Source organism: Nelumbo nucifera, chromosome 5 (genome assembly GCF_055504915.1).
Source record: "Nelumbo nucifera cultivar China Antique chromosome 5, China Antique-T2T, whole genome shotgun sequence".
Classification (NCBI taxonomy): domain Eukaryota; kingdom Viridiplantae; phylum Streptophyta; class Magnoliopsida; order Proteales; family Nelumbonaceae; genus Nelumbo; species Nelumbo nucifera.
In genome coordinates, this window is record NC_142653.1 from 39,114,114 (window position 1) to 39,138,759 (window position 24,646).

Consider the following 24,646-nt stretch of genomic DNA (forward strand, 5'->3'; position numbering starts at 1 on the left):
TTCAATAAGTTCTGACGTTGAGGGCAATTTTGAAGTGTTTTGAGATACTGGCTGGATTGAAGATTAATTTGAGTAAGAGCGTGATGATTTGGGTAGGGGATATTCAGCAGGGGGGTTTTGGAAGATTTCACAGTGGCATTGAGTTGCTTAGTAGGGTATTTTCTTTTACTTGGGGTTACAAATCGGGGTCAAAGTGGGGATTCTTTCTATTTGGAGCCAGTGTTGGACAGAAGTCACAGAATTGAGCATAGGTTTGCTGGGTGGAAGGAAAGGTACCCCTCCTTTGGGGGAAGATTCACTTTAATCAAGGCTTTTTTTTGTTTGTTTATATAATCTTCCAATCTATTGCATGTCGTTGTTGAAGGTTCCAGCTAGCGTGGAAGATGAAATTGAGAGGTTGCAGAGGGAGTTTTTGTAGAATTTAAAGGTGGACCAAAAGAAGCTTCATTTGGTGAGGTGGGATAGGTTATGTAGGGCTAAGGATGGGGTTTAGGGATTAGAAAGGTGAAGATGCTTAATCAGGCTTTGTTGGGGAAGTGGGATTGGAGTAGGAGGAGGCTTTGTGGAGGAGAGTCATTGCTTGTAAGTATGGGGTGGGACCCTAGCTTCCTAAGGGGGTATCTTCTTCATATGGGGTGAGCTTGTGGAAAGGAATTATGATGTTTTAAATCTATTTTTTTGATGCCTTTTATTTCTTGGTGAGTGGGAGATGGGCCAAGCATTCGGTTTTGGGAGGATGACATAGAAACTAGAAAGATATTTTATTTGGGTTTTTGGAGGTTACTGGGGCATATTTATAATCGATAATTTTGGGGACTTGTATGCTACTTATGGGAGGAAGAGGGGCCTGTGTGAAATTCTGATATAATTTGCCTTTTTACTTATGTAAGCCTTTAGTTTATGGGATTAGGGTTGAGTGAGTGAATATTTTGTTGTGGGTCTGTAGAGAGGTCTGTCATGTATCTTTTGTTCTCATAGTGAATATTTTCCCTTTCTTCCCGTGGATGTAGGCTACCGAGCTGAACCACGTTAAATCTTGGTTTTTTCTCTATTTTTCTTTCTTATTTTTCTTCTTGATTTTTCTTCTATTTTATGTTAGTTGACATGGTATCAGAGTGGGTTTAGTGTGGGAATTAGTCTGGTGAACTAAGGAAGACTAGCAATCAAGTTACTGTTCACGGCTACCATTCATGTTGCTGTTCATGCGAGGTCTATGATGCTTGAATCTATGAAGCATTCTGTTAGGGAGTTTTACCATTCAATGAAGAATATTTCTGAATATTTTTCATCATTTTTGTAGAATTTTACCAGACCCTAAAAGGGGTGATATTGTTTCTCTTTGCTTCTTTTGGGAACTAGGAAAAAGTAACATTAGATTTGGATGTTCTTTTGGTTATCTCATACCTGGTGGAATCTAGACTTGTGCTTTTCGAGTTCAGGTTGTTTTTATATGAAAAAGAAGATCAAAGGGTCATTTGGGCAAGGAAATCTGATTTGGTTGGTATATTAGGGCATTTTCCAGTCCTTATTTATAACACTATTAAAGCTTTATTTGAATTTTCTCTTTTGTTTGCTTTCTGGAAGGATTTGTATTTTCCCTCATCATCTTGTCGGTTATGTTCCCTAGCATCTGAACTAGTTCATATCTTAAAGCAAATTCTGGTTTCTATGTTGCATATCAACTGTTTGATTTATTGTCTAAAAGGTTGGTTTGTTGCTCATTTAGCTAAGTTTGGTGTTTCTTTGGGAGTTCTAATTTTTGAAGAAGTATTATAAAGGCACTGCAACTTCTTTGATCCATTTATGATTATCAATATAATCATGTGATATTGGAGATCAAGGTGAGTATTTGGTGTTCGAGAAAATGTCTCGATGGTGCAAATTTCTACAATGGTTCTGCATTGTTATGATCGGTTCTGATCTTGTTTGTGGTTTGGTTTGATATTTGGGATATTTTGGTAAATGATGGATCTATTTTCATCAATCAATATCAATATCTGGTTTGTTTACCTCATACATGTTTTGCATGGAAGATGTTTGACGAAATGTTTCGGCAATGATCCTTTATTATGCTTATCAATTCAGAGTTATTATTGAAGAAATCCTTGAAGTTTTGATCTCCTTTGGTGACATGGAATTTTGATTCACTTTATCTAGTTGGCTTTTCAATTGGCCAATTCTGATTCGTCAATTTGGTTTATGGAGTTCATAGTTGGATTTCCATTGTTCAACTCTAAATCTTTGCTCTGGTTTATGGAGTTCAGCATAGTTGGCTTTCTGCTAGCCAACTTTGTTTTGGTAATTCTGTTTGCATTTCTGATGATCTAGTTGTTTGGCATGGTTTGTTCTTTGGTTCGGTGATTGTGATTGGTCTTTTTGATGGCTAAATTTGATCCTTTGGTATGATATGTGTTGGTTTCCCGTCAACCAACTTTAGTTTGGCGATTACTAGATCATGACTTGGCTCTACTCTGGCTTTCCGGCACGAGTTCATTCAACTTTCTAACATCTAACTTTGGTTTCTAAGAGGCCCCTTCAACATCTTAAGTTTTATGGCTGTTGCTTCAACAATAAACCTATTTTCATGGAGGTTGCTTTAACATCCTTACTTGCAAACTCAAGCTGGTTTCCCCACCTTGAGTTTGAGGGAAGGTGTAGAGAGATATATTGCATTTGGGTTTTTGGAGGTTATAAGGATATATTTGTAATGCTGATATATTTTGGGGACTTGTATGTGTTTATGGGAGGAAGAGGGGTCTATTTGAAATTCTGATATAATTTGCCCTTTTGCTTATTTAAGCCATTGGTTTATGGGATTAGGGTTGAGTGAGAGTGGATGTTTTGTTGTGAGTCTGTAGAGAGGTCTGCTATGTATCTCTTGTTCTCATAGTGGATATTTTTCACTCTCTTCCCATGGATGTATGCTACCGAGCTGAACCACGTTAAATCTTGGTGTTTTCTCTAATTCTCTTTCTTATTTTCTTCTTGATTTGTTATGCTATTTTATGTTAGTTGACAGATGATTGGTTGGAAGCAAGAAAGTTGTGTGACTTATTTCCAAAGCTTTATAGTTTGAGTAGGAAAAATGTAACAATCTCACAATGTTTTGATGTTCAGCAAAGAAGGGTAGTGCGTGTTTCATTTTCAAAGGACCTTTTTTAGATTGGGAGTTTGAAGAATGTTTTGAATTTTATGGCCAGGATGCAAAAGACGAAGGTTAATTTTGAGGGCCCGGATGTGAGGTGGTGAATTGAAATCTTACTACAAAGCTTTGACAGAAAGATAGGTTAAAAGGGATTCTTTTGGTGGTTTTTGGGGTAACCCAATTCCTCCAAGAATGGAAGTGTTTGGGTGGTTGGTGCAATGAACAACATTCTTACCCAGGAACAGTTAAAAAGGAGAGGGTACTGCATGGCAAGTAGATGTGTTCTATGCGAATCAAATGTTGAACACATTATGCTTCTTTTGGTCTTCGACTTCATAAGCTTTGTTTGGTACTACTAATATTGGTTGTTTGTAAAGAGCTGTGGTCACCTCAAACGTCTAAAGAAATCTTTGATTTGTGGCCACTTCTCAGAGGCAGCAAAATGGCAAAGATTTTTGGAATTGCCATTCCCTTTGCAGTCTGTTGGAAATAGGGAAAGAAATAAACAGGCTGATCTTTGATGGGAAACACAAGTCTAAAGAGAAGTTACACAGGATGGTAGGTGTAAAAGTGCTCTATTGGGTGCTGGTGCTTCCGGATTTTCAAGGAGTCAAGAGAGAAGAGTTTGGAGCTTGTTTTTGGAAGGCATTAGAGGTGCAGTAAGATTTGTTTTTCTTATTGTTTTTGTTGTATTTGTTTGCAGATTTTTTTAGGTAATGGGTGATGCCTTGTCATTTGGTCACCTGTGTAATCTTTTTTACATTTTAACAAAAATTCCTTTTTTATTGATCTTAAAAAAAAGTGGTTCTGTACTTAAGGCACAAATAAAAAAAGAAAATAAAAGGTGGTTTGCACTCTCATTCTTGAGATAGAGGAGCCTTCTGTCTCTGTTGGAGCCTTTGACAAGTTTAATAATTTGATGTGCTGCTTCCCAATAATATACTTTTGCCTTTGGAGGAGAAGGGCCTTTCCAAATGACTTTGATGGCGAAAGAATGGAGAGTGAGGAAGTAGTGCTGATACACCTTTAGTTTGTCGATGACATTATTCTCTTCAGTGAAGGGTAGTCTCATTGGGTGGGGAACTTGAAGTTGGTGGTGAGGCTCTTTGGATACATTTCAAATCTAAAGATTAATTTGGAGAAGAGTTGTGTGTAGGAATTAGTTTGGAAGATAAGGTGGTTAAATAGTTTGCAGGTTGTCTAGGGTGTTTAGTGACTAGGTGGCTTTTGAGTAGACCTGGCAATTGGGTTGGGTGGGTTGGGTCAAAGTACTTTGGGTTGATTTCATGTTGGGTTAAATTTCGGGTTGGGTTGTCAAATGCTAGACCCTAACCCTAAATGTTCGGGTTAGGGTTGACTCATGGGTCAATTTGGGTCATCCCAAAAAATAATTGAAATTTAAAAAGATAAAGAAAAATTACATGAAAAATGTCAAAATTAAAAGAATTAACCTTAAAATTCCAAATATAAAATAAAAAACTTGAACATTTAACAATTTAAAGAGTAAACATTAAAAAGTAAAGACTAAATAGAAAAAAATAAAGAGTGGAAACTTCTAACAATGCATAAATAATCCTAATTAGACTTGACAATCGGGTCAGCGGGTGACCCATGACCCAACCCAACCCAACCTAGTTTTTTTTTGGGTTGGGTCGGGTTGGGTCATTTTCACATTCGGGTAGCTAAATATGAGACCCTAACCCTGTTTTTTTCGGGTTGGGTTGGGTCGGGTTCGCGGGTTAGGTCAACTTTTTGCCAGGTCTACTTTTGAGTTATTTAGGGTTACCACTAGGAGCCAACCCTAAAAGTAAACAGATTCTGGGACCTTATTCTAGAGATTCTCCAAGAAGTTGGTGGAGTGGATGAGGAACTACATATCTTTAGGAGGTTTGGTGTGTAAGCCCATTCCATGTAGAGGTTGGTCGATTTGGTACAATATCTTGAAAAAGAAGCAGAAAACAAGTGATCCTCTAGGGCTTGCGGAGCAAACTTTGCATCTACCCAAAAGGTAGATTTGTACTTTTTTTTTTGAGTTTTGGAGTCTCTTGCATCCCTTCTAAGGCCCAAGTTCCAGGAAAGAAGATATGAGATGGTGTTTATTTATTTTACTGACATACATAATATTCTGGGGTAAGTTTGATCAAATGCATCTTCAAAGTTCAAGAGTCTCAAACAATTAACTATACATTTATGAGGGCTTGAGTCCAAGTTGGTTACTGATTAATTGGAACTTTGCAGGTCATTCCCAGATATTAATAGAGAAAATGAGGGAAAATTTTGTTTACCTTAATATGACCATTTTAGTGGATCTCTTCTTTAATTTACAGATGAATGTGGGGGGTTATGTTAGGATGAAACCTTGTCAAAATGAGCAAATGTAATAGTTGCATATTTATATAGGAAAAACATTTTTTCTTTCACTTCTGTTGCAGTATTGCCATACTTGCTTTAATGTTCAGGATACTGGTGATGTTTTCAATTTTATTTTATAACTACATTGACTTTTAATTGAAGAAAGCGGCAAGAAGAAGTCTACACCTTAGAAGACCCCCAAGGGACCCGGAGATTTTTGACCTAATTGCTCTTTTACAAACCCTTAAAGAAGTCTACATCTCCCCCTCCTCCTCTGACACCCTAATTTGGACCCTCCACACAATAGGCGAATTAATTCTCTTCTAAGTCTATGTACAAGGTTCTAACTGCAGGTGAACAAAGCTCTTCTTTCCCCTTCAAGAAGATCTGGTGCAGTCATATTCCTTCAGGAGTCTGTTTCTTTGTCTGGGAAGCTTGTCTTCAGAAAATAAACACTTGCGACCTTCTTGTGAAGAAGAACTTGGGAAGACTATTTATCCCTCCCCATGCTTGCTTATTATGCCTAAGTGAAGGTGAATCAGCTGATCACATTCTTCTTCATTGTAAGTTCACTTAAAAGATATGGTTCTATTTCTTGAGTCTGGCTGGTTGCAGTTGGGTATTCTCAGAGCATATTCTGGATTTTGTGCATCAGTGGAAAGGAACAGGACTAAGCAAAAGAGTCAAAGTTTATTGGCAAACTGTACTACATGCAGTAATGTGGGGAGTTTGGGAGGTAAGAAACAAACGCCTGTTTGGCAACAAATTTAGGCCCATTGAAAAGCTGACCTCAGACATCACTTACCTCTGTAACCTCTGGGCTGTCAACTCGGATTTGTTCAGAGGTCTTTCAGTCAATGGCCTCAACAGAGTTGCGCACACCTTTCTGTTTCTCCCACACCCTCAACAAGTAAGTTTGAGACAACCACATATTTTTCTACAAAGGTGTGGTGACCCTAAACTTTGATGGAAGCACTTCAGGCAACCCTGGTTTAGCTGTAATTGGAGGTTGTTTAAGGGATGAAAGGGTTAGGGACTCCCTGAACTGCCTAAATACAAGACTAACTTGGATTCCCAGGGAACTAAATCACATGGTGGATGGATTAGCCAAATGGGGTGTATTTCTGGAAGAGCTGTATGGTGATAGTATTCCTCCTCTGTAAGCTTTGGGGTTCTATCCCTGCTATGTACATCTTCTCATGTACTTTTCTTTCTTTAATGAAATTTGGTTAAACTTTCATAAAAAAAGAAGTTTATATTGCCCTACATATTTTAGACAAATAAGAGTATATACATTGATCAGAAATAAAAAAGCCCAAACATTGAGGTACAATATACAAAAGGGGCATCATACAAATTGCTCCAAATTGCCTTGTTGCATGAAGAATGACATATTGGAATATTGGCCATCATTTATATTGTGTGTAAAAAATTTATTGCTGCCTATTTACATAGGATAAAATGCTTATATTGAAGCATATGGGATAAAATTCTTAATCATCTTCTTGTATGGGCCATGCTTTTTTTTGTTTTTTTAATTTTTTGAGTTTGATGTTTTACCTGTTTCTTTGCTTTATGTCCTCTAGAAATGAACCTGTTGCATCACCTGACCACCAACCAAAGAAACGAAGGAGGAAGGATCTTGCAAAGTCTCGTATTGAAAAGGATGGTGAAAATGTACCAAATAAACATACAAAAGATGGTGATCATATTCCAAGTAAAAATGCTAAATTGGGTAATGTGAGGATGAAAGCTGCTGCAAGGACAGCACCATTGGGAGGGACAAAATCTTCTAGTCCATCTCAAAGTTTAGCTGCTATAAGTGAATATTATGAAGATGAGAAAGTTCAGAATCAATTGAATGCTCCTGTAGGACTTTCCAAGAAAAAATCCACTGATTCTAGTACTAAACCAGATAATCCTTCATCTGCAAAAATATTAAATAAGGATGCTTCTGTATTTCCAGAAGCAAAGGACATTGAAAGGCAGAGGACTGGAACTGTCCAACATAGAGAGCTTGGTAGTAAATTGAAAGTTTCAAGTGAGTCATCTGATGCTTTGCTTCATTTGTATCGGGATAAAAATACTTCATCTCAGATTGAGCCTCAATCCAATAGACAATTGAATGATATGAACGAACTAGAGCTATCCACCAAAGTTAGGCAGAAGGAGAAAAATTGCAGCAGTCAACTGCCTGACCTTAATTCCTCTGTGATCAAGTACCCGGTGCAAACTGCTGTAAGTAATCATTAATTCTGGAAATCTGTATGGCTTGGTTTTCCCTTTCTTTCCCCATTTGCATTGTTATATATTTGCTGAGAGTTTTGAGGCATGATGACAAACTCTTTCTTGCTTAAGTTTGATGACTTTGTTTCAGCTCTTGCAAATTACTGCTTTTGTTAAGCTTAACTGTTACTTGGTATTTGGTAATTGCTTAAAAGGTTACTTGTTTCTTTTTTTTTTTTTAATTTTTATTTTGATTAATAGCCTTTTATTCATCAAAATGAGATTAGTTTGAGATTAGAATCTCTTATTTTCACCATCTTCCTGAACAAAAGCATTTTGTTATACAGAGATGATACAAATTTATTGAATATCTTGGTCAATATACTGCTTATTAATTCTTTTAATGAAAGTGAAAATTAAAAAGGAAACTATATGAGGTTTACCCATGACTGGAAAGTAACAGCAAAGGAAGAACAGTCTCCAAATGCCAGAATCCCCTGAGAAGTCTAGAAGCCAAATTCTATAATACATCTATATGTACAAAGAATTTCTCATAAGTACTAGAATTTAAACAACAAGAGATCCATGCGAATTAAACAGTGTCAGCAACTGCCAAGCCAAGCATCACTAAATAGTAACCAGACAATTTGGCTTCTCAGCGTCAAACATTAATCAACAACCACTCTCCTATCAACATATCCTAAGGGAACTCAGGCAATGCACCTCCCTCTTCTACCCTTATCTTCCCTCCTGTAGCCCCTATATCTCTTCTTTCTTCCCTTAACCCTGCATAAGCTTTCTTCCATTGTCACTCTGTCTTTGTTATCCTTCTCAGTCCATAATAAATCCTTTTCATCCAACATTTTGAAATATTCATAAACCATACTTTGACACTCCAAGAAGCTCTGTCCCAGTTTATGCAAAAGTCCACAGATTTTATGGATAAGCCATCAATTTCTTCTATGTCAAAATCCTGTTTTTTTGTGAATTGTAACCTTGGATATTCTAATATATACATGAGCATAGCTCACAAAAAGCTAGAAATGTATTCATAATGTTAACATCCTTAGTTCATTTGGTTGTTGTACTTCCAGTTTACATTTCAAAGTATTGATATGTTTGTATCTTACCATATTGTACGATATGTATCAACTTTTGAGGTTGCTAATATACTGAATACAAGGAATTAGGGACATCTGGTAAGCTTTAATAATGGTAGTAGGTGTGAAGTGATGGTGGAATGATGGGCGTTCAGTGAAACTTTTAAAAGAGAGTATGAATGCTTTATATGGCTCATTACTTGATTTTTAATATTGAGCGTATAGATACTTTGAACCATGGTTGTGGCATATGAAAGGCAGACCAGATAATTTTGTATATTGAAATGTTTTGAGTATTTCTACAATCTGCTACTCCTATCTTCTCTGTGTACATAGGCTGATGTAATTTTTGGTTTCTTTAATACAATACGTTCTCAATAAAAAATTTATACTGAAACCTACATGTATGCAATAGAATAGAATACCATTAATTGTTTGAACTCTTATATTAAAATTTGACAGGATTAATACCAATAAAATGACATGATTCAAGTTTCAATTTGGAAGGTACAAAAAAAAGAAAAGAAGTTTCTACTGAAAGGGTCTCAGATCTAAAAATTTACTGTTTTCTTATTTGATTTTAGTTCTAGTTTTTTATTTTTTGATCAGTAACCATGCATTTATGTTAAATATCTAAGTAAAACTTCTCATATATCTCAATGGCTGACATAGAGAAGACAGTCAAAAGAAACAGCATCAACAGATCAGCTGACTTAATACAGATTTTAGGTCAGAATTTTACAATGATATATCAATATCTGGCCCGTTTCTTTTCCAGTATCTCTGGGATAATTAAGTCATACATCTTCAGAAATAATATTTAATGTGAACCAGAAACTAGAACTAAAAGATGTTCTATCTACATCTTAGAAATATGGATATACCAAAAGCCAGTCAAATTAAATAGGAAATATATATGAGCTACAATAGGATCTATTGCTAGGTGCAATAGTAAAATCTCGGGTTGACAAGTGTCAGAATGTGGGTTCAAGTCTGAGAGCGTCCATTTTGTGCAAAAAAAGGGTAAAGGTTAGGTCTGTATCAGTCTACACCTCCCAATACCCCAGATAGCTTTGACTAACATTGGGTAATGACCTTTTTATATATAATATATATGAGCTACAATCCTCTTGTTATCTCGATGCTTTTCTTAAAAGGTTCTTCTGAATCTCTCTTTCCCTGTGTCCTAACATGATTAGATTTATCTTCATATGTGGCTTTGCATTGCTGCTTTATATGTCCTGTGAGCTGTTTAGTTGGTGTTGATTTATAGCTAACTGTGATCAGAAGACTTCATCCATGCATGTAAAGGAAGGCTCTACTGTTAGGCCAAAAGGTACAATGCTTGAAAGGGCCATCAGGGAGCTGGAGAAGATGGTCGCAGAGTGTAAGTTTTGCAATTGTCTCTTCAAACTTAATATCTTTGTATCTATAAGTTTCTGGATTTATTATTTGTTTTTTCGATCCTTTATTTGATGACTATTTTAAATCAATGCTTCTGTTACAGCAAGACCACCTATTATGGAAGTTCAGGATGCTGATGCTTCATCCCAGGCAGTCAAGAGGAGATTGCCTCGAGAAGTAAAACAGAAGCTTGCTAAAGTTGCCAGATTGGCGGTACTGAAAGATAGCTTTTTGAAGTACTATTTGTATCATGATATTTTTAATTTATTTAGTTTTCTTTACTTGTTAACACTCGCATAACCTTTAATTGATATATCTAGAATAATTCTAAATCATTTCATCCTGTGGGTTGCAGCAGTCAAGCCAAGGAAAAATATCAGAAGAGTTAATAAATCGCCTTATGAGTATTCTTGGCCACTTGGTGCAACTCAAAACATTGAAGGTATTTTAGTTCTCCCTCTATTTTTAAGAAATTGAACCTACATCTCAATAGTGTCTACTTCAACCCTCTTTTCTCAATTTCACAATGTTATTTATTGTGAATTGCTGATTCCAAATAACTGGGATGAGGCTTGAATTATGACAATAGACTTTCATACTTGTTAGTGAATCTTGTACTCCGCAAAAACCTCATTGAGTCATTCCCAGTTATTTATTAACTTAATGCTTCATGCCTTCAGTTTATAAGCAGAACTTCCATTTAGTTACCTCTTTCTTTCTTTCTTTCTTTTTTTTTGGGGGGGGGAGGGGGGGTCAGTTGTTGGTTGACCTTTTCTCCCTTTAAGGATACAGAAGTTATAAATACTAACTAACATGTCTTTGCCACAGAGAAACTTGAAAGAGATGGTTGAACTGGGTTTGACAGCAAAACAAGCAAAAGATGATCGCTTCCAACAAATAAAGAAGGAGATTGTTGAAATGATAAAAGTGCAGGCTCTCTCTTTAAAGTCCAAGGTAGCCTCTGATTGAATATATGATATGACATGACCATATTGGTTCAAATTTTAAAGGAATTATCATTGCAATTTATCCATGCTGATGTGATTATGGTTTGTCCACAAATTCTTGTCTTAGTGACAATGTTGCATGGACGTGGACACAGAAGTTGGAATTCAATGTGTCCAACAGTTTGACTTTGCAATATGAAAGATCATGGGTATAGGATATATACTGTTAAGATAGTTCATATTTTTTGAATTCTAACATTGTATACCTGCAAAAAGTGTTGCCTTTGTTACCACATGCCAAGTAATTTTTTTTTTGAAACAGGTAAAGTATGAATTCATTAAAGAAGAAAAAAAGCATGTACAACAAGAAGCTGTACATGGGGAATTACAAAAAAGAAAAACTTCTCAAGCAGCTCTACACTCCCCAGCCCTGCTTTACAAAAAGATATTTTCATGTACAAAAAAGAGAGTTGTAGTTCATATTCTTATATAATTTGTCATCCTCAACCACTTCTCCATTTATAAAAAAGACTTTTAATGGCATTTTCTTGCCTTTTTGCACTAGCCATCTTATGAAAGAGCTTTGTGTTCTGATCTCCCTTCTTCAACCAAAGGCATTTGGAATGTTGCCTCCATCTCATCTCCTCTTGGAAAGCGAGTTTGTCAAGGTTCAGTTTTGCGACCAATCTCTTCCTCCTCTCCTCTTGAGAGAGATATCTTTCTTCCTCAGCCTTATCAAGTTCTGCAATTACCTCCAAATAGTTTTTTTTTTTTTTCCTCTGATCTGCCAAGTTGAGGGCCTCCTTTTTCCAAGTTCTGATCCTCTCTTTCAAGGTTTAGCTTTTTGTTCACCACATGACTGGCTAAACCTTCCACATGATTCTCTTCCCACCAACTGCTTAAAAAATCTACAAAACCCTCTTCTTCAAGCCATGCATTTTCAAATTTGAAGGGAGATGGTTTTGATTGTAAGTCACTACAGTCTAAACAGATAGGTGCATGGTCAGATAAAGGCCTTGGTAAGGCTTCGAGAGATAAGTTGGGAAACCTCTCTACCCACTCCATAGAAACCACAAACTGGTCTAGCTGGACTAAAGTAGCCTCCTCGTGGTTGTTTGTCCGAGTATACTTGGCTCCCAAGAGAGGTAGATCCACCAATTCCCACCTTCCCATAGACTCGGTAAAGCTTCTTAAGCCCCTACCTGGTCTGCCCTTTCCTCTTTCTCATGAGAAAACCGGATAGTGTTAATATCTCCCCCTACTGCCCAAGGTTTGTCCCATTCCTCTTTGACTGTACTGAGCTCTGCCCAGAAAGCTGCCCTTAAACTATTATCTTTCGGGCCATACACATCTGACATAACAAACCCCATCCATCCTCCAATACCTGAAATCTTACTGAAACAGAAAACTGTCCCGCCTTCTTGCCTTTTGTCTCCACTTTACTCACATCGCAGATCACCACCACACCACCTGCAGTCCCAACAGCTGGCAATACTTTCCAATTACAATCCTTTCCCCCCAAACATTTCTGATTGTTTGAGGCTCAATTGCTTCCATTTTTGTTTCCTGTAGGCAAAGAATACCAGGATTCCACCCCCTTATAAGAGAGCCAGCCACTACACTTCTACACCCTGAGTTTAAACCTCTAATATTCCAAGATAACAGTTTAAATCTCTAGGACTTTCGATAGAACCCAAGTGGAAGGCTCTTCCGTAGGAGGGTTCCCTTCTGCAAGCTCACCCCCTGACCCTACAATACCTACTAAAATGGCGGAAGCTTCCCCTACCATTGGCCATTCCTCTGCTGGTAAGGAAGCCAAAGGGGTTGTGGTAGGTGGCACTTCTGAAACCTCTGAAACCTCCAAGTCCCCTCCTCTAGATTGAACAGCCAACTCCATCCTAGGCTCTACTGCGTCACTGTAGCGAAGCTCGATTTCTGGCACGAGCTCTTGTTCCTGGCAGTCTCCCTCGCAATGATCGAACACACCGCTAAATGGTGAAACAGACACGGGTAGTTTTCTTCTTTCCTGAATTTTGCATGAGTCAAGGGCTACAACGACTTCTCCCTGTAAAGAGGACGAGGGAGACTCATTGGTAAGGCTTTCAACGAATTGACCAGACTCGGCTTGGGGTTGAGTCAAGTAAAAAAATGTATAGCTTGGCACCCGGTTCCATCTGATGAGGTGGAGGTAATACCTAGTGGTTCGCCCATGCAACTGTCTCGTGAGTGTCCCCCTTCCATGGTGCGAGGCTCATCTTGGAAATCAATAGATCCCGCCCCTAACACTGCCACTTGTCCCAAGATCTCCTTCCCAAAATCCATCTTAATTTCCCGATGCATCTAGACACCAAAGCCTCTAAAACCTCCTCGTTTAAAATTTGAAACTCCTGCTAAGACACCGTCGAATCGGGCCCACCAAGCGTCTGCCTCTCTACGACCGAAGAGGGTTCCCTCGGGCCAATGCTTTGGAAAGGTGCCACGTCACCCCCATCGATTATTGAAGTGGTCTCTATAGCTGTACTACTGCCTTCTTTGGCGCCGACCAGCAATCCAATGATATGTGCCTGCGAAACTCCCTTCCCTTTGAGATTTTTTTTTTGTTGATCGATAACAGAAATCTTTATTAATGAATAATACTTGTGAAAATTAATTACAGAAAATGGGGAGGTAAACTATCTTAACTCCCCAACATCAAAATGGCAACAAAATACTAAAAATGTGCCCAAAACAAAGAATCCTTAGCCACCCCTTGCTTAGATAACCCATCAGCCATTGAGTTGGCACTTCTCTTCACCCAGCTGTATTGCACCTCTAAGTCCTTACACAGCCAATTAAATTTTTTCTTCTCATTTCTGTAGCTCCACAAGCCACTGATATATCCTTTCAGCCACCTAATCACCACCTTTGAGTCCCCCTCAATCACTAAGCATCTAATGCTTAGTTCTCTTGCTCTTTGGATTCCTTCAAGAACTGCTAGAATTTTGGCCCTAAGAGAGTCACCCTCTCCAATTGGCCCAGAGAACATGGCAGTTATATACCCCTCCTCATTCCTGAAAACACCCCCTATCCCAGAAGGCCCTGGATTCCTTAAGCTACATCCATCAAAATTCAGTTTTATGAATCTGGCGGGAAGGGGGGTCCAAGTGGGACTACAGTTCCTTTTATACATAGCAGCAGTAGCAACCTCTTTCCACTTTCTCAGCATGTCTGCCATAGAGAATTCAGAGAATATCTCCATTGATTTCAGTCAATGAGCAACCCTTGAAAGTATCAAATCTGTTGGGTTTTCTGTGGTTCTTTCCTTATCTGAAAAAATTCGTGAATTTCTTTCTTCCCATATTGACAATCACACTGCAGCCCTAATGCTTCTCCACATAATCTGCCCCCTTCTCTTAGGCCAACTAAAGAAAGAAGGAGAGAACAAGCATTGCACACTCATAGGGGGATCCAAGTATACCCCAAAAGGGAAAACACCCACTCCCAAACAGTCTTAGTAACTGGACAAGTAACCATAATATGATAACCCGTTTCCCCATCAGCTTTGCAAAGAATACACCTATTGGGAAGTAAACAGCAGTTGGGTCTCTTTCTTTCAAGCAAGTCATTTGTGTTAATTCTTTATAGGAAAATTTCCCAACAAAAACTACCAACCCGAGGGGGAACGGGTTTGCTCCAAGTCTCTTTAACCGGGAATGACAGCCCAAGCGGAGTAGTAGGTTGGACTAATGTCTCAAAAAATGAAGCACAAGAGTAGTAGGTTTTCCTTCTTTTTGAGATTTCTCCCCACCACCTATCCAATATCTTGGCCTGATAAAGAAGGTTTGGGTCTTCTTTTAGGTAAAAACTCTGGCCAGAGGATGATCACCAGCAGCTCGTCCCCGTCTTCAATTTGAACAGGCGTTGGGGAATGCCCCTGCCACCTGACCAGAATACGAATCCATTCTGTTGTGTCTTTGGCATGCGACGAGTTGTCTGTCTCAACATACCCTCCACACATGTCTCCTATTTTCTCAACCAACATAGAGTTCTGTGTAGGGGTAAGCCAAAGATTCACATCCATAAGGTTTTCCTTGCCTCTCCATCTCAACAGAGGTCTGCCATATCCCAAGGGACTAGTCAAAGGAGTTCACCGTCTACGTTTCTGCCCCCTGACTTCCAAAACCTCTTCGCTTCTGGGGATATAAAAAGAGTCCTTGCATTCAATAACCTCTGCAGTCTCAACCCTCCCGAAGGGTCCCACTTTTGAAGAGCCCAAGCTTTCAGATCTTCTAAGGATTTGGAGGAGATCTCCTCCCCCACTAGACATGCCTTCAAACAAGGATCAAAGTATCGGTATCGGGTATCATATCGAACAACTTGGATACGGATACAAATATGCTAGGTAACACATGGAGTCATGGATATAGATGAAAAATATGGAAATGCTTGGATACACTATTGAAATGTGTAGAAATTCCATAAATATATTAATAATATAAAGTTTATGTCAAAATGATTAGTAATAATAAATAAATATGTAGGAGCTTTATATTTTAATGGTATATATGAAGAAATATATTGCAACTAATATAGCGAGATGCATAGATATTATGCAATTTTATTGATAATGCATCAATCAAGAATCTAAGACATATTATATAGATTTTTAGAAATTAATACATGTACAAAGCCATTATTATTTTATTTTCTATTAAAGTCCAAGTTACAAAACATATGCAACTATTCTATTTAAATTACTAATATCAATATTTCTATTTTACTATTTTTATTTTTTAACATTAACAAAAAAAATCAATTCTCAAATGTTTGGTAAACAATATTTTCATTTTTTAAAAAATAAATATGTTATTATAAAATTTAAAGTATTAATTAATAATTTATAAAAAAATATATAATCTAAATTTAAATAATATCAAATCTATTAAAATTTTGAAGATATATATTATTTGAAAATTCATAAATTTTAATTACTAAAATAATTATTCCATTATTAATATTTTTATTTTATAAATTTCTAAAATACAATTCTTTTTTTATTTTTATATAAATGTAGATTAGTGGAATTGACCAATTCAATTTATGTTATATTCTCAAATATTTTGTAAATAATATTTTTATTTTCGTAAATAGCAAATACATTATTATTTAATGCAAATTAAATATTAATTAATAATTTATAAAAATGTGAATATACATATAATGTGTATATTTATAAATTTTATGTACTAAAATAATTATTCTATTAATAATAATTTTATTTGTATAAATTTCTTGAAATTGAAAATCATTTTTTGGTATATATGTAGATTTAATAAATTATTAATTCCATTGTTCATAAAATACTAATTTTAAAAATTATTCTTTTTAATTTATAGTTGGAGTTGTTTGAATATTAGTATATATTGTTTTTTTGGGTTGTATGTAGACTACTAGACTTTAATGTTGATAAAGGTTAATGTATTTCTTTTATTATCAAAAAGTGGTAAGTGGTTTGGTGGTGAAAGAGGCATATGCTCTTGGTCATTGGGTGACTTTAGTTCTATGTTCGAATCGTGGCAGCCTCATTTTTTTAAAGTGAGACGCGGTTTGTTGTTGTCAGATGAAGGCATGGATGTAGACGCGTGGTACGTTGTCGTTTCAATACGTGTTGGATTGTATCGCTTGATACTATACAATACACGCTGATATAGTAGCATATCAGACCGATACACACGGCTAGTCGGATAAGTATCCAATTGTGACGTATCCTGTGCCGGTGAGGTCTGATACTGATACGATACGCCCCATATCGGGTATCGTGTCGATATTTTTAATCCTTGCCTTCAAAAAATCCACTCTTGTGCCTCTATATAAACCTTCGGTGGCCACATAAAGACCATCCTTGCGAGCTTTAACCTTCGCTTCTCCCTCCAACGGCCAGATAGAACTGCTGACAACTTTTGCTTAAGTTCCCCCCTTCTTTTTCTGGTTTCTCTCTCCTACACTATGAATTGGGGAACTTCGAACACCTTGACTGCAGTGATCGACTGCCCATCCCTTCTTCCAATTCCAGTTGCCTTTTAGAGGCCATATGTCCTTCAACCCGTTGCTTCTTCAGTTCCTCATCGTCAACGATCTCTCATCGACGGTCACGTTACCAAGTAAAATTTGATATGGAAAATGGAATTCATCTTGTACATTAGCTGTTCATTTATGTCAAACAAGGTAGGCTATAAAAAGGAAATCTTGCATAGTAGTGTCCTCAAAAATCCAATGGGTTTTTGGATTCTAATGTGTGTTTGACATGGACACGTCCATTTAGGAGGGTTCATGCATGCAACAATGTTAACGTCAGTTGGGAAAAATCTGAAACTCATTCTTAAGGGTTTGTAAGCTATATTTGAAAGTTGAAAGGTAGTCCTATAACGAAACCGGCAATATATGTTTGTATGCTTTCGTCCCCCTATAGTGATGGGATGTTGCAAATGTTTATTCAGGCATCTGAGCCACGAGATGGAGCATCTGATGATTTTCAAGAGCCACTTGGTTCTGAAGAAAAAGGAGTCAAGGGGAAATATTGTATGGATGATGCTATGGAAGACAAGCTTTGCGATCTCTATGATCTATTTGTTGAGGTACTGAATTTAGTTTGTTATGAAGTGCCTTGCTTTTGCAATTTCTTTCCTTTTGTTTTCATTATCTTACTGCTTGACTGTCCTAGGGTATGGATGAAGACAAGGGCCCACAGATCAGAAAGCTGTATGTAGAGGTATTTTGCACCTACTTTTTTAGTTCTTAGTTCTTATGTAGGTTGGTGCCCCCCCCACCCCCCAAAAAAAAAGAAAAAAAAAGCTGTCAAGAGTACTGCCAACTCAGTTAGTCTGGTGTTTTAGGGGCCGTTTGATTTCAGTTGAATTTCTTATTACTTTGTTTTTTAGTGAATGAGCTTAAGCAGGTGACAAACTCCTTTATTGCTGAATGGCATGTTTGGTGACTACCTTACCTCTTGTATTTCATTATATGACTGTTGTATTCACTTAAAGAAAAAACAGATAAACAATTCAGTTCAACCAATTCAACTGTTACAAGATGGCCCTTAGCAAAGTCTTTCTCTCACATCAATTCAGCTAACTTTTGTGCAAATTGTTAATTATTGTGGCAACTTAATTCTTTAGTAAATCCTGGAACATTTTCTGAGATTCTTGTTATGTGTGCAAAATCTGTGGTTCAGCTTGCAGAGTTGTGGCCAAATGGATCCATGGATAACCATGGAATCAAAAGTGCTGTCTGCAGAGCAAAGGAACGAAAGAGGGCAATGTATAGCAAACATAAGGTATCCCTCTCTCTCTCTCTCTGCATTCTTTCATCCCCATCTCTTTACATGTTTACATCCTAGAAAATTAATTTGCTGGCAAGGGTTAATGTTGGTACACCCATACCAGCATGCTTATCACTTTTTGAATGAAATGCGTTACCTATTTGTCAAAAAATAAAAAAAAAAACTTAACACAGCTTGATAATCCCTAAATTATAGTGGTAACAAAATCATTTAAAATAAATCTCAGAATTTTTAAAGACTAAATTATGGTGTGTATTTTATTTGGTTAGTTTTTTAATATATAGGTCTATGGATGATATGGCATTTCCATGCATATGTGATAATAAATTAATTACTTAAGTTGAATAAAGTGTACACTATCTTTACCATATAATGCCAATACTTGCCTTGGCTTCATGTCAAAACAACCATATTAAAATTTGCATCTATTTTTTTTCTTTCTCCTAGTTCTACTCATCTATCTCTTCTTGCATATGTGGTGCATGTTCCACTTGTAAGGCAAACTGTAGTTATTACTCAAAATATGTGATAAAATTTAGAGGGTTGCAAGTAAAAAAGTGTGCAGTTTATATTTGCACCGGTATGCAATTATTTTTGAGAAAAAATTCTATATCCATATTTTCTTGAAATAAATTTAATAGCAGTCATCTTTTTAAGTTAAAAGAATTTTTTCCATATCTACATTTTGTTTTCTGAACATGTTATGTAGTTTTTGCATTTTCATTTCGTGTACCTTTTCACTATTTATTTGATTTTTAGTATTAATGGCCTTTCTGTATGTATATTATACATTTTCTATACCATTTCATGTATATCTTTATTCTTTTTGGTGTTTCTGGTTGATTCCATATGCATCTGTGATATGTAAATTGAAACTAATTTGCTGTTAAGCTTCTTTACAATATTTAAGTGGTTAATATCCAAAAAATGAGTGTGACAGAAATATGAATGTTAAGATAGATGGTGGCCAGCCATGGGAAAACTAGAAATGATAGGATAAGGTGACATGGGTACGTGGAATATAGCAAGCTTATTTCAGGGTGACATAGAGGAGAAATGGAGGCAGGAAACAGACGGCCAGAAAGGTCAGACAGATGAAGGTAAAAGATCTGGGCTTCTGGAAACAAGAAGGGCTGAAGACATTAAAGGGAATAACTCATCCCTAAGACTTCAGAATATGCCAGGCATAAAAGAAGGGGTAAATCGGGAGAACCTGAAGCAGAGTAGGAATGCATCAGATGGGGTGAACCAGGGGTGGAGAGGACATATCACCACGTTGACCAAAGGGCAGTAGGACTTTCCAACCAACTCAGGGAGATAGATAATTACCAACCTTTGGAACAAGAAAGGGAAGCTGGGAACAATCCTATTCCAACCTGTCTATCAGACCCAGGTAACCAAGTGATTTCAGTTTATGCGACTAATGTGTGTTTTGTGTCCCTGGTTCCAGATTCCGTTCCCGCTCCATGTCTTGCAAACCATGTATGTGCAGCCAATCAAGGAGGTGGGTCTTTTAAGGTTTTGGAGAGGGGAATGAAGGATGTAAAGAGATTGAGCCGAATGGGTCCTAGTATCTTCTCTTGTAATATTTTTTCTATTTTCCTGTTAGTTAATGGGCCTCTCTTAATGGGCCTGTTATTTCTTTTTGTTTGATCTCTTTATGTTACTGCCTAGCTGGCCGCCCACTTAAGGGCTTACTTGTAATTAGTTTAACATGAATTTTTAGTAAAAAGGATTAGAGAAGAAAGGGAAGGATTATTCAGACCTTTATTCTTCTTCCTCCTCTTTTCTCCATCTTCTTCTCTTGTACTGCTGCTCTTACTTTTCTTCCTCCTTTTTCTCTCTAATTTTTTAAGTTTACACCTATTTTTGAGGATTGGTTTACATCTTGGTATTGGAGCATGTTTCTTTCTTCCTTCTTTTCTTCTTCCTCTTTTCCCATACACCCTTAGATTAAGAGAGTGTATAGAGAGATAGGTTCTCTATAGCTCAGAGGATCTCTGGCCTAGTTGGTAGAGGGTTTGGAGAGTTTAAATTTGGATGGATATTGCCAAGAAGTGGTGCTGTTCTGTTGTTGCCCAAAACCTAGCCGACTAGAGATTTTCGAAGGTACAGGTAAAGGTGAAGCTTTGGGTGTGGTGCTCTGTGCTTGGGAGGTGTCTTTTGACTCCTAAAGGAGGGCGGTTCAGGTTTGGAAGAGATTGGGAAGCTCTGGTAGGAGCGGCTGCATCTTCTTTCTTCCCAATAGTTGGATGGAGTATAATCCTAGTTTTCATTTATCTAGGTTCTGGTTTGACTTCAAGTAAGTTTATATAGACCAAATTTCTGATTCTTTGATTTTCGTTTGATTACTCGCTCACGGAAGTGAGTTCAAGCAAGTGCCGGTTTCCGGCCTTCGCTCGATAGATTCTGTTTTGACTGGTGTGACCACAATCAAGCTAGATGGGACAAATTATCTTGCTTGAACATAGTCTATGAGAATTTATGTCTTTAATAAAGGAAAACTCAGGTATCTCACAGGTAGTAAAGTGAAACACGAAGAGACAAACCCTGAATTTGAGAAATGGATGCAGGAGAACTATACAATCATTGGATGGTTGGTCAACTCTATGCAACCTCATATAAGTCAGCATTATCTCTGGATGTCTTCGGCTAAGGAGATATGGGACAGTGTTACTGAGACCTATTCACAAAAGTTGAATGTAGCCAGAGTCTACAAGTTGAAAAGTGACGTGAAGAACCTAAGACAGGGGGAGAAGAGTGTAGCAATCTACTATTCTATAGGAAGTTTGTGGAGAGAAATAGGGTGCTTGAATTTCTCACTGGACTTAACCCTGAGTTTGACATCATTAGGCAAAATATCCTGGCCAAAGACGATGTTACTCTTTCCTAGGCATATGATATGATAAGCAGTGAGGAGAGTAGGCGGCAAGTTCAGTTACAGAGTCCACTTACAGAATACTTTGCACATGCTGGAATAAAGCCAAAGGTCCTACTGAGAAAAGGGAACATATATGTGAATATTGCAAGAAACTGAGGCATACAAAAGACACTTGCTGGAAGCTTCATCCTGAGCTTCTTCCTGATAGGTTTAAGAATAACAACAGTTCTAAGAAGGGTAGTCGGGTAGGAAAGCCTAAGACAACTAATGTTGCTACAATACTTGAAGGAGGAAATAAGGAGAGTGAAGAAAAATCAACCATTGAGCAGTCGGCAGCAATGAAGGCGGATTTTGAAAAGTATGGGAGGCTGCTAAATCACTTGGAAGCTACTGTTTCTTCATCTCACTCTTCCAGCAATACATCATCATCATCTGCATTTGCTCACTCAGGTATTCATGCTTCTACAAATCATGCTTCAATTTCAGGTAATCATAAAATCCCTTGGATTATTGATTCCGGTGCATCAGACCATATGACCAGCCTATCTAATCTCTTCTGCTCATACCACCTTCTCTTTGGTAAAGAGAAAATATCCCTTGCTGATGGGTCTCTTGCTCCCATTTCTAGTAAATGGGATATAAAGACCTCTGACACCCTTTATTTATCCTCTGTGCTTCATGTCCCTAAACTTAATACTAACCTTTTATGTGTTAGTAGCTTAACTAAATCTATGAATTGTAGCATAACCTTTTTTCCCACTCATTGTGTTTTTTTGGACCTGCAACCTTAGAGGATGATTGGGAGTGGCCATGAGGCGAATGGAATATACTTGCTGGACACACTGGATAGAGCTTTTGGACCACCTCATGGAGTTGCCTTAGAATCGTCTTGTCAGAGTCTATTGACAAAGTCTTGTTATGTCACTTTCAGTTTGGTCATTTGTCTTTTTCTACTTTGAGTCATTTGTTTCCGGATATGTTTAAGGGAGTGTCTTTATTGAGTCTTCATTGTGAGTCGTGTGGGGGCCATATCATTTGCCAACCATGGGGGGTTACAAGTACTTTATCCTTTTTATTGATGACTACTCTCGTTACACTTGGATTTATCTCATGAAATCCAGGGATGAAATACCGGCTATTGTGCAAAAATTTCATGAACTCATCCTCACCCAGTTTAACACTCGGATCAAAATATTCCGTTCTAATAATGCTAAGGAGTATTTTGAGAAAACCCTCTCCTCCTATCTTGAAACTTTTGGGGTTATTCATCAAAGTTCTTGTTCCTACACTCCACAACAGAACAGAGTGGCGGAAAGGAAGAACCAACATGTGGTTGAAGTTGCCAGATCCCTCTAGTTTGCATCCCATGTTCCTATAAAATTTTGGGGAGATGTTCTTCTTACTGCTACCTTTTTGATCAACCGTATGCCCTCCCGGGTTCTTAACTTCAAAACCCCTTTAGCCTTTTTTTCCCGGATGAGGATCTTTTTTCTCTTCCTCTCCGTGTTTTTAGGTGCACTTGCTATGTGCATGTTCACAGCCATCAAAGGCACAAATTTGAACCTAAGGCTCGTAAATGTGTTTTTCTGGGATATGCCTCAACACAAAAGGGATATTGCTGTTTTGATCCAGTTAGTGGCACCCACTTTGTATCTCGGGATGTCACATTTTCTGAGTTGACTTCTTTCTTTAGTATTTCTCCCAAGGGGGAGAAATCTGAAGAACCCTTTGCTATGTCTTCAGCTGTTCCTCTTCCCATTCCTCGAGTCCTCTCATGAGGTGTCAACTTCTCCCACTAGACCTACCTCCAATATTCCTCCTCCTCCTCCTCCACCTCATTCTCCTATAATTCCTCCTTATCCTGTTCTCCAAAGGTGGTACCAAAGGCACAGATTCAGACATGGGCAAGTTGTTTCCACTCCTACAGAAGAGCCTCTTGCTCCTCCCATCATTACTGAGGTAACAGGTCAGCCTTCCTTTGACCCATCTACATCTTTCCTAGACCTTGGCCTTTCTATTGCTCTCCGCAACGGCAAGCGGAAGTGTACATTCCATTGTATCTCCAAACACCTGTCTTACAACATTTTCTCTCCTTCCTACTACTCTTTTCTTGCTTGTGTTTCTTCCCATGTGATACCCAGGTCCGTACCGGAAGCCTTATCTAGACCTGAATGGAGGGATGCTATGATGGCTGAACTGGATGCTTTGCATAAGAACCATACTTGGGATATTGTTGACTTGCCTGAAGGGAAGGAACCGGTGGGTTGTAAATGGGTGTTTACTATTAAATATCACTCTGATGGATCTATTGAGAGGTTTAAGGCTAGGCTTGTTGCTAAATGCTACACTTTGATGTATGGTATTGACTATGTTGAGACATTTGCTCCTGTAGCTAAGATGACCTCAGTCCGGGTTTTGTTATTTCTAGCCGCTACTTTTGATTGGCCCCTACACCAGTTTGATGTTAAAAATGCCTTATTTGAATGGAGACCTACTTGAAAAGGCCTATATGTCTTTGCCTCCAGGGGTGTATGGGAAGGAAATGCAAGGCAGTGTGTGTAAACTGTAGAAATCTATTTATTATCTCAAACAGTCTCCTCGGGCTTTGTTTGAGAGGTTCAGGGCTACTCTTGTCTCCTTTGGTTACACACAAACTCAATCTGACCATACCCTTTTCTTGAAGAGAAATGGTTCTCCGGTGACCTTTTTGATAGTTTATGTTGATGATATTGTGGTCATGGGTAATGACACTCAAGAGGTCAATAAATTCAAAAGATTTATTAACTCTGAATTTGAGATCAAGGATTTGGGAGATCTTCGGTATTTTTTGGGCATTGAAGTTGCTAGATCTAAGGATGTTATCTTCATTTCTCAGTGTAAATATGTCCTTGACCTCCTTATTGAGGCTGATAAACTTGGAGCTAAACCAATCCCCACTCCTATTGATCCCAATCATAAGCTTTTTGCTACAGATGGTGACCTTTTATCTGACAAGGGGGTGTTTCAGAGATTGCTTGGGAAGTTGTTATATCTTTGCATGACTCGGTCGGACATTTCCTATGTAGTAAGTGTTATTAGTCAATTTATGCATTATCCCAGATATACTCATTTAGCTGTTGCAGAAAGGGTTCTGTGCTACTTGAAAGGTACTTCAGGGAAATGTATTCTATTTGCCAAATTTGGAGACATGAAGTTGGAAGCTTTTACTAATGCTGATTGGGCAGGATGTATTGATGATAGGAGATCCACCTCAGGTTATTGTGCTCTGGTCGC

At 37.8% G+C, this 24,646-nt stretch overlaps 1 protein-coding gene across 6 annotated transcripts in view; it reads left to right on the forward strand.

Annotated features, from left to right (window-relative positions):
* The window catches only part of LOC104606669 (ubinuclein-1-like), a 47,614-nt gene that overhangs the window by 14,643 nt on the left and 8,325 nt on the right, over nucleotides 1-24,646 (forward strand). The window contains exons 5-13 of one of the 6 annotated variants that reach the window (XM_010271984.3): nucleotides 7,084-7,735; nucleotides 10,111-10,210; nucleotides 10,331-10,440; nucleotides 10,583-10,669; nucleotides 11,056-11,181; nucleotides 17,651-17,788; nucleotides 17,875-17,922; nucleotides 18,385-18,486; nucleotides 19,943-19,996. In XM_010271984.3, coding sequence (XP_010270286.1) covers nucleotides 7,084-7,735; nucleotides 10,111-10,210; nucleotides 10,331-10,440; nucleotides 10,583-10,669; nucleotides 11,056-11,181; nucleotides 17,651-17,788; nucleotides 17,875-17,922; nucleotides 18,385-18,486; nucleotides 19,943-19,996 — 1,417 coding nt within the window. The remainder of the gene's footprint in view (nucleotides 1-7,083; nucleotides 7,736-10,110; nucleotides 10,211-10,330; nucleotides 10,441-10,582; nucleotides 10,670-11,055; nucleotides 11,182-17,650; nucleotides 17,789-17,874; nucleotides 17,923-18,384; nucleotides 18,487-19,942; nucleotides 19,997-24,646) is intronic. The other 5 variants (XM_010271985.3, XM_010271986.3, XM_010271987.3 and 2 more) reach the window with 5 other exon arrangements.